Below are 14856 nucleotides of genomic sequence, written 5' to 3'. Positions count from 1 at the left end.
TTTTCCCTAAAATTGGCCGGAGGCATTCTTAAAATTGAGTTTTCAACTATCCCCCTGTACTGTTTGAGAATAGATTGGTCAAAGACCATCAGTGGTTCCATGAAATAAAAAATCTCTCACAATTGGCATCTGGAATTAGTGACTAGAAAATGACTGAAACAGAATCCTTGCTCCTCCTGACATACGTTAAAGACCTAGACTCTGGTGTGCAGGGCACAATTTCAGAAGTTCAAGGTGGTGCGAAACCTGGAAGCATTGTGGACTGGGAAGAGGATAGTGTTAAACCTCAAAACTACAGGTTGGTAGAATAAGTGGTCAAGAGGCAGGTAGAGTTTCAGATCATGAATCAGAGCAGGACTAGGCCATTTGACACACTGAACCTGGTCGGGCATCACCTCAAATCTGCTCTCCCAATCAAATAAGACCATGACTGATCTGCTATGCGGTCTTATCACCACTTTCCTATCTGCCCTCCTGTAAACTTTGATTCATAGACCTAAATCCGCCTTGAATAGATTCAATAACCCAGCCTCTACTGCCACCTTGAATTTCAAATATTAACAACCTTCTGGGAGAAGAAACTCTTCCTGATGTACATCTTCAGAGCTGCATGATGTGGGAGCTGGCAGATCCCATTGCACGCTGCAGTAAACACATCTGCAGCAAGTGTTTGTTGCTTGAGGAATTTTGGCTCAGAATTGATGAGCTGGAGTCTGAGCTTCAGACACTGCGGCACATCTGGAGGCGGAGCGTTACCTGGAAGCTTTGTTTCAGGAGGCAGTACCTCAAATTGGGCCATGGACTGGGACAGCAGGGTGTGACTGCAAATGAGGCAGGCACAGGGATCCAAAATTCGGAAATGAAGGGGCCTTGTAGAAATGGACACCCGACACCCTGCACGACCCCGCCCCCATCCGAAACCACCAGGCCCCACCCCCCACCCCTGCAACTTCTCCGCATTCACCGCCCAATGATGGGACAGCAAATTTGGGAAGCCTAGCCCCCCCCCCCCCCACCCCCCACCCCGACTGTTTTCCTCTCTGCAGGACCACCCTCCTAATCCTGCCCCTCCCCCCCCCCCCCCCCCAGATGAACGAGATCAACTTGTCCAGCCCCCTGAAGAAGGGCTTTGATTAAATGACCGGCAGGCGCTGGAATAAAAACAGGAATTACGGCAAAACATTAATTTTGACTGCCAATGACAGAGGGAGGTTGTCCCACATTGACAGGTCGACCTTCACCCTCCCCACCGACTAGTAAAATTGTATTTTCAGAGCCCTCTCCAATCCCGGGCCACCTTCACCCCCAAGTACCTAAAGTGGGTTGCCACCAAATGGAATGGCAGCCCTCCACCCCCGCCGCTACACCCGGCTGGGAGAAGAGAAAATACCCGCTCACCCCCTATTCGTGATGAGCCCTGGAGATCGCAGGCTTGGCCAAGGATCGAGCAATCACCAACAGTGAGGTTGGCCTGCACCGCAGAGTGAGGATCCACTGCACCTTCACCCAGGTGACCTGTTGCAAGTGAGTTGTTCATGTCAGAGAAAATCATTCTTCCCTCTCACTGACCTCATGTCCATCCTCTCGCAGGATCACCATCTGATGGAGCCGGGGCCATCCGGGGTCACTGGGCCATCCGAGATCAGAACGGAGTACCAAACGCTACAGCCGCAGGAGATGATGCCTGAGGCCGACACTGCTAGGGTGGTGACCGCAGTGTAAAACCTGCAGCATGAGGTCAGCATCTGGAGTGGTGGTGTCCAAGGCATGGCTCAGTCAGTGACAACCATGTCTGAGGGCCATGCCCAGTCACGGGGTGGGGGGATGTGTCCCAGACGCAGGCGGACATTGCTGAGCCACTCCACAGCATGTCCCAGGCACAGTTGGAGATTGCATGGTGCGGACAACGGGGTGGCGCCAGGGCCGGCTGCCCTCCACCCCCCCACATCCCTCCCCCAACCATCCTATGGAGTCCCACAGGGTCCTATGGGCACTGTCTGGCAGTAGAGAGGGCTGGAGGTCGACCCCATGCCTTCCACCAGGAAGACGACGGTGGTCTCCACCTCACCTGAATCCACCCCTCCTGACACTGGAGCTTCTCAAGGTCAGCAGGCAGAACAGGGTGGCACGGCGATGCCAGTGACACTGGTAAGATGGCCAGAGCCCTGTGGTTCCAGGCCCACCAGAGGATGCTCACTTGGGCATCAAAGGATACAGGGCATGAGAAGCAGCAGGCTGCCCCTCCTATGATGTGCATCCTGGGGACACATCTAGACGTAGAAGCAGAGCATGTAAGCTTAAGAATATTGAGGATTACTGAGTGGGCACTGGAAGGATGAGGGGATACCATCTGTAGCTAGGGACAAAGAGGGTTTTGAATGTTCACAGTTAAAGCACATTACATCTGATAAATGCAAAACCTCTGTCACATTATTCCTCACAGTGGGCTGGCCTGCATCTCCTTGTTGTCCTGTGCTCCCCCCGTGGTATTATCATAAATAAAAGAACTGCAAGGGTTAATGAAATGTCCAGATCAGCCACTAGAGGGAGCTAGAGTTACAAGTATATAAGACATTGATGCTAAGCCTTGTGGGAGTTAGAAGGTAGTAGAAGATGGTGAGACATGCATTTGAGAGTTCTGTCGTTAGAGATAGCATAGTTTAATAAAGTAATCTTGTACTTTCGGAGTGTGTACGGATCATATTTAGGAGTGTTAATAAATTTGTTTTGTTTGTTACAAAGCTAGGTGTTCTTTGTTCAACATTATGCCTCCAAGCCATCCAGGTAAAGAAAAGCAGAGAACCCCTCCCCCCCCCCCCCCCCCCAATACTGATCACGTGCAGGTGATGGGTGTGAGCGCACTGCCAGGAGAATAACAGGAGTCAGACTTTGGCATAAACTGAGAAGCACCAGAACTTACCTCACAGCGGGTTATCATCACTCTCCTGCCTTGTATAATGACCCGCTTGACAGTGTCGACACAAGTACATCACTCTGGAGTGATGCTACACAGACCCTTGGAGCAGGGTAGTCGGGAGTTGAGGGGGGGGGAGGGGTCAATGGGAGGATGGGGTCAGGGGAAAAGGAGGGATGGGGGGGGGGGGGAGAGGGAGGGAAGAAGGGGTGCACTGACAGACCAAGCCTTGTCCTTGGAGAAGCGGGCGAGTACGAGGGCCTCATCGCCGCCACCTGTCCTTCCTCTAGCTACCGCGAATCTTCCCGAGGCTCGTTCTCAAGTCCCTCCTAGTTGGCTCTTCCTCAGATGAGGCCTCATGTCCGTCCTCTTCCTTCACCATATCGCCCCGCTGCTGTGCCAGGTTGTGGGAGGCACAGCAGACCACCACAAAGCAGGAAACCCTCTGGGGGGACGTACTGCAGTGCACTATCAGAGCGGTCAAGGAACAGAACTGCGTTTTGAGCAGTCCGATGCACGACTCAATGACATCAGGTGGAAACATGGGCCTTGATATATTGGGTCTCCACCTCAGTCTCTGGCTTCGTGCTGGCGTCATCAGCCAGGACCTCAGCAGGTACCCCTTATCCCCCAAGAGCCAACCCGTCATCCCGGGTGGTCTTCAAAGACACCAGGGATCCCCATATTTCCGAAGGATGTAGCTGTCATGCATGCTCCCTAGGAAGCGTGCACACATGTGCATGATCCAGAGGTGGTGGTTGCACATGAGTTGAACATTCAGGGAGTGGAACCACTTCCTGTTCATGAAGGGGTAATCCCTGATGGTTCGGTGAGCGCAAGGACATATATATGCCACCAATTACCCCCTGGGGCATCCTGCAGCCTGTGCATCTTCATGGGCTTGGTCCAGCTCAAAGTTGATATGGTCAGCTGTCCGGGCATACATGACCTGATGGATGCACTTGTGAACTGTAGCTTGTGAAATGCCGCACAAGTCCCCGCTCAAGCCCTGGAATGAACCGGTGGCATAAAAGTTCAGGGTTGCGGTGACCTTCAAGGCCACTAGGCCTCCTCTTCCACGGGCTGCCAAGTCCACAAGGACATGGCACAGGTGTCGCACCGTCTCCTTGCTGAGTTGGAGCCTCCAAGGGCACATGCTGTCTGTCATGTCCTCCAACAGCCATAGACGCTTGTCCACTTTGGGCCATCACTGGTATCCCCTCTGGGTCTCTCCCCGGCCCGGCTTGATGGGCGGCTGGATCTTCAGCGGTGTATGGCAGCCCCCTGCACATGGGGTGATTCCTCCAGCCTGCGTTGAAGCTGCCACCGCCTTCTCCGGTGCCTGGCCGTCTGGGCTGCCACCAGCTCTGCGAGGGCTGCCGCTGTGGGATCGAAAACACCATCCATATTTTTATATCTGTAAAGAATTGGAAAAGGTGAGAGACCGACAATCAGTTAGGGCTTCCACCATGGGACCCTAATTTTCCCCAACCCTCCCCAGCCTTTTGTGTTCCGCCTTCTCTCAGAAAGCCAATTGTGCCATGCACATTCACCCCTGGCCACATCAGGAGCCCCGAGACCCCCTGCCAGGAACACTCGGGGGACCATGCTCAGGTACACCCTCAATCCACACACACACACACCCTCTGGTTGCAGGGACATCCCAGTGCTGATTGTTGGCTGCTGTCTCTGTGGTATTGGCATCCCCATGGTTCAGGCAAAGTGCCCAAGCCTCACAGTTTGATTGGAATGCTAGGCAAGAACACTCGCTTGAGACATGAAATATCTACCCTCGAGAATGCACAAATTGTTTATTGAACAGTCAATAGTAACAGATTTGAATATCAACTACGTACCATTCCACATATCGCACTAACCATTTAACAACAAGGAAACATCACCGTTCCATATTGGTACCAATACAAAGCTATCTCAGCTCATTTTCACAATAAAAAACCACACGGTATCACCCCTCGCAGGTTCCTCAACAGACATGGAGGATAAGCCTGAGAATGTGTTATCATGACCAGAACATTTGTCGTAAAAATGATCTGTCCATCAAGGTGTGACTTGTTCCACATATCATTGCCATTCTCCATCCAGGAGCCCAGCTATGCAGGCCCTTCCACCCAGCCCAATCTCACCTGAACCAAATCGTGACATCCATATATTCCATTTGCGCTCCAGGAGCAGCTGAACATCCTTGACTTCCCGCGGTGATGTGCCAGTTACATGCAGCACTCACCACACCAGCAACAAAAGCATCAGCAATCTGTGAAAGCATTTCGTCAAAGGCATCAGCAGGTGCCCATTTGGATCATTGTTGCGTACCAGATCCTGCAGCGTTTTCTACCGGATTACCTTCTGGAATCGTACGTGCCCCTGAGCCCGGTGTTCCAGAACCCAGGCATCTTAGAAAAATATATTGTCCTTCTTTCTGGCTACAGAAAAGGAAGGAAACAGCAACAGCAGCCCATAGGTATCTGCAGCCATCAGCAGGAGCAGCAGCAAACACCTCCTCCGATCCCCTCAGCAGCCATTGCACGAGATTCCCATTTATAAATAGGAGTGCGAAAGGGCGCCCTATTGACCTCTCTCTGGGGAGCTGCTTAGTTCCCAGGAGGCCGTTAGATTGGGCTCCCATCTCATTAATAAGATGGAGATTAGTCCTGATTGGTGTCAAGCTATATCAATGCAGGATCCGGAACCCGCTAACGGGGGTTGGCCGGTTAAATCGTAAACCGATTGCCACAATCTAGGTTTTGGCCTCTCCCATGATTTAACTGGCGCGCACGGATCCACATCAGGCGCAACTTGGCTGTTAATTGGCGCCCAAACCTGTGTAAAACACTGGTTTGGCCTCAACTAGAGTACTGCGCTCAGTTCTGTACTTCACACCTTAGGAAGGATGTCAAGGCATTAGAGTGAGTGCGGGACATGTTTATGAAAATAGTTCAAGGCTTGAGGAATTTCAGGTGTGTATATAGACAGAAGAAGTTGGGGCTGTTGTCCTCGTAGGAGAGAAGGTTCAGAGGAGATTGGATAAAAGTGTTCAAAATCATGAAGGGTCTGGACAGAGTAGATGGAGAGAAACTATACCCATTGGTGGAAGGATCGAGAGCTGGAGGGCACAGTTTTAAAGTGATTGACAACAGAAGCAAGAGTGAAGTGAGGAAAAGCGTTTTATGTTGTTGGGACCTGGAATGCGCTGCCTGAGAATGTGATGGAGGCAGATTCAAGCGTAGCTTTCAGAAGAGAATTGAATCATTATCTATGGAGGAAACATTTTCAGGGCCTCGGGAAGAGACTGGAGAATGGCACCAGGCGAACTGCTGTTACAGAGGACCAGCACAGACTCAGTGGGCCATAAGACACAGCAGCAGAATTAAGCCATTCGGCCCATCGAGTCTGCTCCGCCATTCGATCATGGCTGATATATTCCTCATTCCCATTCTTCTGCCTTCTCCCCATAATCCACTTATTAATCAAACAACACCAGATTTGTGCTGTTACCTACAAGGATTCAGATCCAGAGCGGGAAGGTGGAATTCGACAGAATAGTTCTTTCTTAGAACATAGGAACTGCCTCTCGAGTAGCTCCACTGTTCAGCACGATCATGGCTGATCTCATCATGGCCTCAACTCTAATGTCCTGCCCGTTCTCTTTTAACCCATTAATAATTAAAAATCTAACTCCTTCTTTAATTTACTTACTGTCCCGGCATTCATCGCACTCTGGGGTAGCGAATTCCACAGATTCACGGAGAAGTAGTTTCTCCTCATCTCGGTCTTAAATTTGCTACCTCTTATCCTGAGACTGTGACCTCTCGTTCTAGGATATCGCACAAGAGGAAGCATCCGCTCCATTACGGACATATCAAACGGGCCGTCACACAAAGTGCAGTGCTATTCAAGGTTTTCTGGTTCTGCAATTTTGTGAAAACACAGGCAGCTCCACTTTAGCGGAGCTAAGTTTCAGTTCTGCTTAGACATCGAGGGCAGACAGAAGCAGTTTTAAAACACTCTTTCTATCCAACCCGGCCTGTGGAATTTTAATCTCTGATTAAAAGGCTACCAGCAGCCAGCAGTCAGTTCTGTGAGACCCAGAAGGCAGCAAGCAGCAGATGTGGACACTCTCTATCAGTAAGGCTGGCAATTAAAACACTTTTCAGCCCAGCCTGTGAATGTTTCACTTCTGATTAAAAGGCTGGTGAACTGAATCTGATTGTTCTCAACTCACGGCCTGTTTGAAGCCCTTTCTCTCTGCAGTCAGTTCAACCTGCATGAGGAGCCACCTGCACCACCTGCAGGAAGACGGGACTGTTTGAAAACCCATTTAAAATCCGCAGGTGAAGAATTCTAATATTATCTCAGTGAGGCTGAGAGCTAGTCCGGTGGAGGTTGTTCAAATGAGAGTGACTCCCCAGAGAGAATTCCAGTTGGAGTCAAACATTAGAAGATGCCAACCAACCGATGATTTCAACAACTCGCATTCTGAGATGGGGGGGAAAAAAAGGACCAAATGACCTTCGCCTGTGCGTAACTGTGCTATGATTCTCTGATTATACAATGACCTTCACCTGTGCGTAACTATGCTATGATTCTCTGATTATACAATGACCTTCACCTGTGCTGTAACTGTGCTATGATTCTCTGATTATACAATGACCTTCGCCTGTGCGTAACTATGCTATGATTCTCTGATTATACAATGACCTTCGCCTGTGCGTAACTATGCTATGATTCTCTGATTATACAATGGCCTTCGCCCGTGCGTAACTATGCTATGATTCTCTGATTATACAATGACCTTCGCCTGTGTGTAACTATGCTATGATTCTCTGATCATACAATGACCTTCGCCTGTGCATAACTATGCTATGATTCTCTGATCATACAATGACCTTCGCCTGTGCGTAACTATGCTATGATTCTCTGATCATATAATGACCTTCGCCTGTGCGTAACTATGCTATGATTCTCTGATCATATAATGACCTTCGCCCGTGCGTAACTATGCTATGATTCTCTGATTATACAATGACCTTCACCTGTGCGTAACTATGCTATGATTCTCTGATTATACAATGACCTTCACCTGTGCTGTAACTGTGCTATGATTCTCTGATTATACAATGACCTTCGCCTGTGCGTAACTATGCTATGATTCTCTGATTATACAATGACCTTCGCCTGTGCGTAACTATGCTATGATTCTCTGATTATACAATGGCCTTCGCCCGTGCGTAACTATGCTATGATTCTCTGATTATACAATGACCTTCGCCTGTGTGTAACTATGCTATGATTCTCTGATCATACAATGACCTTCGCCTGTGCATAACTATGCTATGATTCTCTGATCATACAATGACCTTCGCCTGTGCGTAACTATGCTATGATTCTCTGATCATATAATGACCTTCGCCTGTGCGTAACTATGCTATAATTCTCTGATCATATAATGACCTTCGCCTGTGCGTAACTATGCTATGATTCTCTGATTATACAATGACCTTCGGCTGTGTGTAACTATGCTACAATTCTCTGATCATACAATGACCTTTGCCTGTGCTGTAACTATGCTATGATTCTCTGATTTTACAATGACCTTCGGCTGTGCGTAACTATGCTATGATTCTCTGATTATACAATGACCTTCACCTGTGCTGTAACTATGCTATGATTCTCTGATCATACAATGACCTTCGCCTGTGTGTAACTATGCTATGATTCTCTGATTATACAATGACCTTCGCCTGTGCGTAACTATGCTATGATTCTCTGATCATATAATGACCTTCGCCTGTGCGTAACTATGCTATGATTCTCTGATTATACAATGACCTTCGGCTGTGCGTAACTATGCTATGATTCTCTGATCATACAATGACCTTCGCCTGTGCGTAACTATGCTATGATTCTCTGATCATACAATGACCTTCGGCTGTGCGTAACTATGCTATGATTCTCTGATTATACAATGACCTTCACCTGTGTGTAACTATGCTACAATTCTTTGATCATACAATGACCTTCACCTGTGCTGTAACTATGCTACGATTCTCTGATCATACAATGACCTTCGCCTGTGCGTAACTATGCTACGATTCTCTGATCATACAATGACCTTCACCTGTGCTGTAATTATGCTACGATTCTCTGATTATACAATGACCTTCGGCTGTGCGTAACTATGCTATGATTCTCTGATTATACAATGACCTTCGCCTGTGCGTAACTATGCTACGATTCTCTGATCATACAATGACCTTCACATGTGCTGTAACTATGCTACGATTCACTGATTATACAATGACCTTCGGCTGTGCGTAACTATGCTATGATTCTCTGATTATACAATGACCTTCGCCTGTGCGTAACTGTGCTATGATTCTCTGATTATACAATGACCTTTGCCTGTGCGTAACTATGCTATGATTCTCTGATTATACAATGACCTTCGCCCGTGCGTAACTATGCTATGATTCTCTGATTATACAATGACCTTCGCCTGTGTGTAACTATGCTATGATTCTCTGATCATACAATGACCTTCGCCTGTGCATAACTATGCTATGATTCTCTGATCATACAATGACCTTCGCCTGTGCGTAACTATGCTATGATTCTCTGATCATATAATGACCTTCGCCTGTGCGTAACTATGCTATGATTCTCTGATTATACAATGACTTTCGGCTGTGCGTAACTATGCTATGATTCTCTGATTATACAATGACCTTCACCTGTGCTGTAACTGTGCTATGATTCTCTGATCATACAATGACCTTCGCCTGTGTGTAACTATGCTATGATTCTCTGATTATACAACGACCTTCGCCTGTGCGTAACTATGCTATGATTCTCTGATCATATAATGACCTTCGCCTGTGCGTAACTATGCTATGATTCTCTGATTATACAATGACCTTCGGCTGTGCGTAACTATGCTATGATTCTCTGATCATACAATGACCTTCGCCTGTGCGTAGCTATGCTATGATTCTCTGATCATATAATGACCTTCGCCTGTGCGTAACTATGCTATGATTCTCTGATTATACAATGACCTTCGGCTGTGCGTAACTATGCTATGATTCTCTGATTATACAATGACCTTCGCCTGTGTGTAACTATGCTACAATTCTCTGATCATACAATGACCTTCACTTGTGCTGTAACTATGCTACGATTCTCTGATCATACAATGACCTTCGCCTGTGCGTAACTATGCTATGATTCTCTGATCATACAATGACCTTCACCTGTGCTGTAACTATGCTACGATTCTCTGATCATACAATGACCTTCGCCTGTGCGTAACTATGCTATGATTCTCTGATTATACAATGACCTTCGCCTGTGCTGTAACTATGCTATGATTCTCTGATTATACAATGACCTTCGCCTGTGCGTAACTATGCTATGATTCTCCAATTATACAATGACCTTCGCCTGTGCGTAACTATGCTATGATTCTCTGATTATACAATGATCTTCGGCTGTGCGTAACTATGCTATGATTCTCTGATTATAAAATTAAGTTATTCAAGGGGGACAGCAAATCACGTTCTGATGATCATAAAGGTGGTCATGTGTTTGGATGCCTTGCCTCGTTCCTCTTCTATGACTTATGGATAGAGCAAAGTGATACTGTGTATGAGAGGGGTTAAATAACGAGGACAGGTTGGACAAACATACTTGGCTTTTATTCCTTCAATTGATCAAGGTGTTTAAAATGTTGAAAGAAGATTTGTCACTGCTTATTTACTATTGATACTACAGAAACTATTTCTTCTGGTGACGGAACCAAGAATGAGCAGGCGTAATCTTTAATATCAAAGCTGGGCCGATCAGAAGTGAAATCAGGAAGCACAAATGGTAGTAAACACTTTCACACAAATGGTAGTAGAAACCGGGAAGTCTCCGCCCCTAAAGGCTGTGAATGCCGAGGGTCAATTAGATTTTGCTGTGCCTCAATATTGATGTACACGGAGCAAAGATGGGAAAATGGAGGTGAAGTCCAGATCAACCAAATTATAATTAAATGACTGAGCAGATTTGAGGGGCTCAATAGCCTGTTTCTGCTCTTAATGTTCCTATCCTCATACATGGCCCTGAAGACCCAAGTCATATTTGGGATGTCTTAATACAGCTAGCATTCCCTTGGGAAATGGGAAATAAGCATTCATCCAGCTGATGTATTTTCCACCCAATGTAATTATTAGGAGTTGTTCATTACAAGTGCTTGACGTGCGGCTATCTAAGAATTCTATCGCCAAATAGGAGAATCACTCCTGCAAAGTATTGCACTATGATTAACTGTTCAGTAAACTTTGGACAAAGGGATATCATAAAAATTATTTGAAGTGCAAGTGAAGGTGTTTTTGTCGGGCAGCAGCTGATGGATGATGACTGAAATAAGGGGAGCATTCCTCAAACAGCTGGCTTTCAAGTTGACGAACACTTCCTACATTGCAGTGTAGCCTGAAAAATGAGCCAATCTAATTACACGGATCAGAGACCATACAGGACACTGGCTGTCAAAATTGGGTCATGTATCTATTTTGCGCTTATAAACAAAGTTCACTTGCTGCCACCATATAGATAAATCATATAGAAAATCCTTCCATATAAAGTCTGATCCAAATAGATTTTATTTTGTACCGACCTTGGATATTGAGTAATAATATGAACTGGCGTTAAGCAGATGAGTGGAGACCTCAATCAAAGCTGGGTTACAATGACCTAATGGGTGGAATTTCTGGTCCTGACGGTGGTGGTCACGGGTGGGATGGTAAGATTTGAAGACCTGCGCTGGCAATAATGTCCACTGGTGTCAGCGCCAGAATATCCTGCCCAATGGAACTGCCGTAGATAATAATTCTACCAATTAATCCACCTGAATATCTTGCATATACATAACATTGATATGCAGTTACAGTAAGTGATAACTGATATGCAGTTATCCTAAAGCATGTTTCACCAATGTTATGATTTCATGGTCTAATTTCCCCTTTGTTGACTTCACATGGGTGGTTAAGTGATTCACTCGGCAGCTTATACCTAGCAGGCATGTCAACATTAATATCATGTGCTCCAGTTCAAGGAGGATGGCTTGGAGAGCTGAATTTGGGCATCTATTGCTTCCATTGGGGAAGAGTTAATTTCCAGATGGTTTGATGGGGAGTAAAGACAGAGGCAGGTCTTGTGGTGCAGTGGGTTGGTGTCCCCATCTCTGAGCCAGAAGCTCCAGGTTCGAGTCCCACCCCAGCACTTGATGGTCAAGGAAGGTGTGTTCGTAACATGATAAATAGGTTGAGTGTGACACCCTGGCTGGCGGTAAGAGCGGGAAAGACTCCTGGGTCAGCCACGCTTGATGTGAAGTGGCTCCCCTCAAGCTATAAACACCTCGCAATCCGTTCCGGGGATTACCAGCTGTGGAAGCGGACAAAGTTCTGCCTTAGTGCATCACTAGGTGCGGGAAGAGAATTGGAATTGGAATGGAAAGACAGGCAATCCATTGAATGTCTTTTGATTAATATTCCTTAGATGTTAATTGTGTTACTATATTCCAATCTTCTGCTTGTGATTTGAAAAAAAATCCAATTATTCAATTATTTGAATAAGCTAAACAATTCCACAAATTTTGGGTTTAAGTCGCTTTGAATAAAACACACTTATAAACATTTTGGTGAAAGCCGTATTTCCACAAAGAAACCTTTATACTTCTTACTTCAAGAAGTTAATGTATTTGGGTGTTTTGTAGTTTTGGCAGCAGCTCTTTCAGTGTCATTCTAATTCCAGTCAGAGGAATGTTTCTGGGTGGGTTGGGGGTGAGGGGCAAGGGTAAGAAATACACTCAAACATCTTCAAAGCGCAAGAGAGAGTTAAGGATGTCCATAAAACTTCAGACATAGAAACAGGGAGTTGGTCATGCAACCCTTGATCCTGCTTTGCAGTTCAATAATCCTTCATCTTGAGCTCTTACCTCAGCTACACCTTCTCATATATTCTCCATATCCCTTCATTCCCAAAAATCCATTCATCTCCTTGAATATTCTCAATTACTGTGTACCTATGGACCACTGGAGTGAGGAATTCCAAAGATTCAGAACCCTACGAGTAGAGAAATAAATGAGCCCACGACATGTTTACTCAATCCCTTGAGTGACTGGTGCTTTTTATATAATTCTAAAACACCATAACATGGTGGCAAAAGTGGGAATGGATGAAACATGGTATGGGTTCATTTATTGAGATTAGGCACGTGAGAACATTCATACCAAGGTAGAAAGCTTGACGAAATCAGAGGCACTTTGTTCTGCTCAAAGGAAGCTAAGACTGAATCACATGTCACACTTCCCTTCCAGTAATGTCAAACGGTTATCCCTTAATAGGCACATTACCAAGGGATCTTCTGTTTCTGAGTGTTTATCCCTTTTATTGATTTCTACCACATCTACAAAATGTATTGTAAGTGTTGGTAAAAGGGCTGGAGGGTGGTGTATGCCCCTTATCAAATTAAAGTATATTGTATTGTATCACATTACAGGAAGGATGTAATTGCTCTGGGGAGAGCGCAGAGAAGATTTACTAGAATGTTCCCGGGCTGGAGAATTTGAGCTGTGAGCAAAGGTTGGGGTTGCTTTCCTTGAAACAGAGAAGGCCGAGGTATGACATGATTGAGGTATACAAAACTGTGAGAGGAAGAGATGGACAGGAGGAAACTGTGTCCCTTGGCAGAGAGTTCAAAAACCAGGGGTCATAGACTCAAGCGAAGTAGCAGAAGGTGTAGCGGGAACATGAGGGAAATCTTTTTACGCAGAGGATGGGGGATGTCTGTAATTCGTTGCCTGAGTTGGTGGTGGAGGCAGAGACCCTAAACTCTTTTAAACAGTAAGGTGGAGCTGCATCTTAAGTGCTGCAAGCTGCAGGGCTATGGCCCGGGTGCAGGAAGATGGGATTAGAAAGGGCACCAGGCTGTCTTTGGGTTGGCATGGACAGGATGGGCCAAATGGTTCCCTTCCATCTGTATAATTTCTATGGCCCTGTGTGTGACAGGTATAGCACAGCATACTGTTTTTATTGGTTAAGGGTATTAAGGGATATGAAGTTAAGGTGGATAAATGGAGTTGAAGCACAAATCAGCCATGATTGATCTAAATGGTGAAACAGGTATCAATGTGCCCAGTTCTGGTTGCCATGTTGTTAACCTTATATTGGGCACAACCACAGGATTTATGTTTTGAGCCTGTTAAGGTTCCTTTGTAAGGAGCCAAGGACAGTGAAATGTTAACGTATTAAAAAGGGAAATAGTCTCCACATCACTAATGCTCCACTGCATGCAGAGATCTACCTAACAGGGAAGCACTGATACTTCACCTTCCACCTGGATGTTATTGTTGCTGCTAGATGGTTTTAACACCTGCACCTCCTGCGAGAGGACCGACAGCTTGTCAGACTGCGATGGTGTTTCCTCGACATCAGGGTCAGGGGAATTCTGCATCATCTCTTCAATTTCCTCGATGACCTGTAGGTAGATTATCAGACGCTTACATCACTGACACACTGCTAACTTTCAAACTTCTTTTCTCAAGAGTTCTGGTAAACTTCCAACAGAATTGCTGCAGTGCAAGAGGGGACCATTCAGCCCATCATCTCTGCACTGGCTCCCTGACTGAGCAATTCACCTCACGCCATCCCCCATGGCCCTGCACATTCTTCCTTTTCGGATAACAGTCTAACTCCCTTTTGGATGCTTTGATTGAACCTGCCCCCACCACTCTCTCAGGCAGTACATTCCAAAACTTAACCACTTATCGTGTCCTTTTGTCTACATTTTTTAATCTGTGCAGTCTCTTTCTTGATCTTTTCATGAGTGCAAACGATTTCTCCCCCTCTACTCTGCCCTGATCCACTCATGATTTTGAATCACT

At 46.2% G+C, this 14856-nt stretch overlaps 1 protein-coding gene across 1 annotated transcript in view; it reads right to left on the bottom strand.

The window, feature by feature from the left end:
* The window catches only part of fez1 (fasciculation and elongation protein zeta 1 (zygin I)), a 166415-nt gene that overhangs the window by 43602 nt on the left and 107957 nt on the right, over positions 1–14856 (bottom strand). The window contains exon 4 of the mRNA XM_072486761.1: positions 14303–14450. Within this exon, the coding sequence (XP_072342862.1) occupies positions 14303–14450 (148 nt within the window). The remainder of the gene's footprint in view (positions 1–14302; positions 14451–14856) is intronic.

Source organism: Scyliorhinus torazame, chromosome 21 (genome assembly GCF_047496885.1).
Source record: "Scyliorhinus torazame isolate Kashiwa2021f chromosome 21, sScyTor2.1, whole genome shotgun sequence".
In the NCBI taxonomy this organism is placed as follows: domain Eukaryota; kingdom Metazoa; phylum Chordata; class Chondrichthyes; order Carcharhiniformes; family Scyliorhinidae; genus Scyliorhinus; species Scyliorhinus torazame.
The sequence above is the reverse complement of the archived record's forward strand: the minus strand, read 5'-3'. Positions and strand labels throughout refer to the sequence as shown.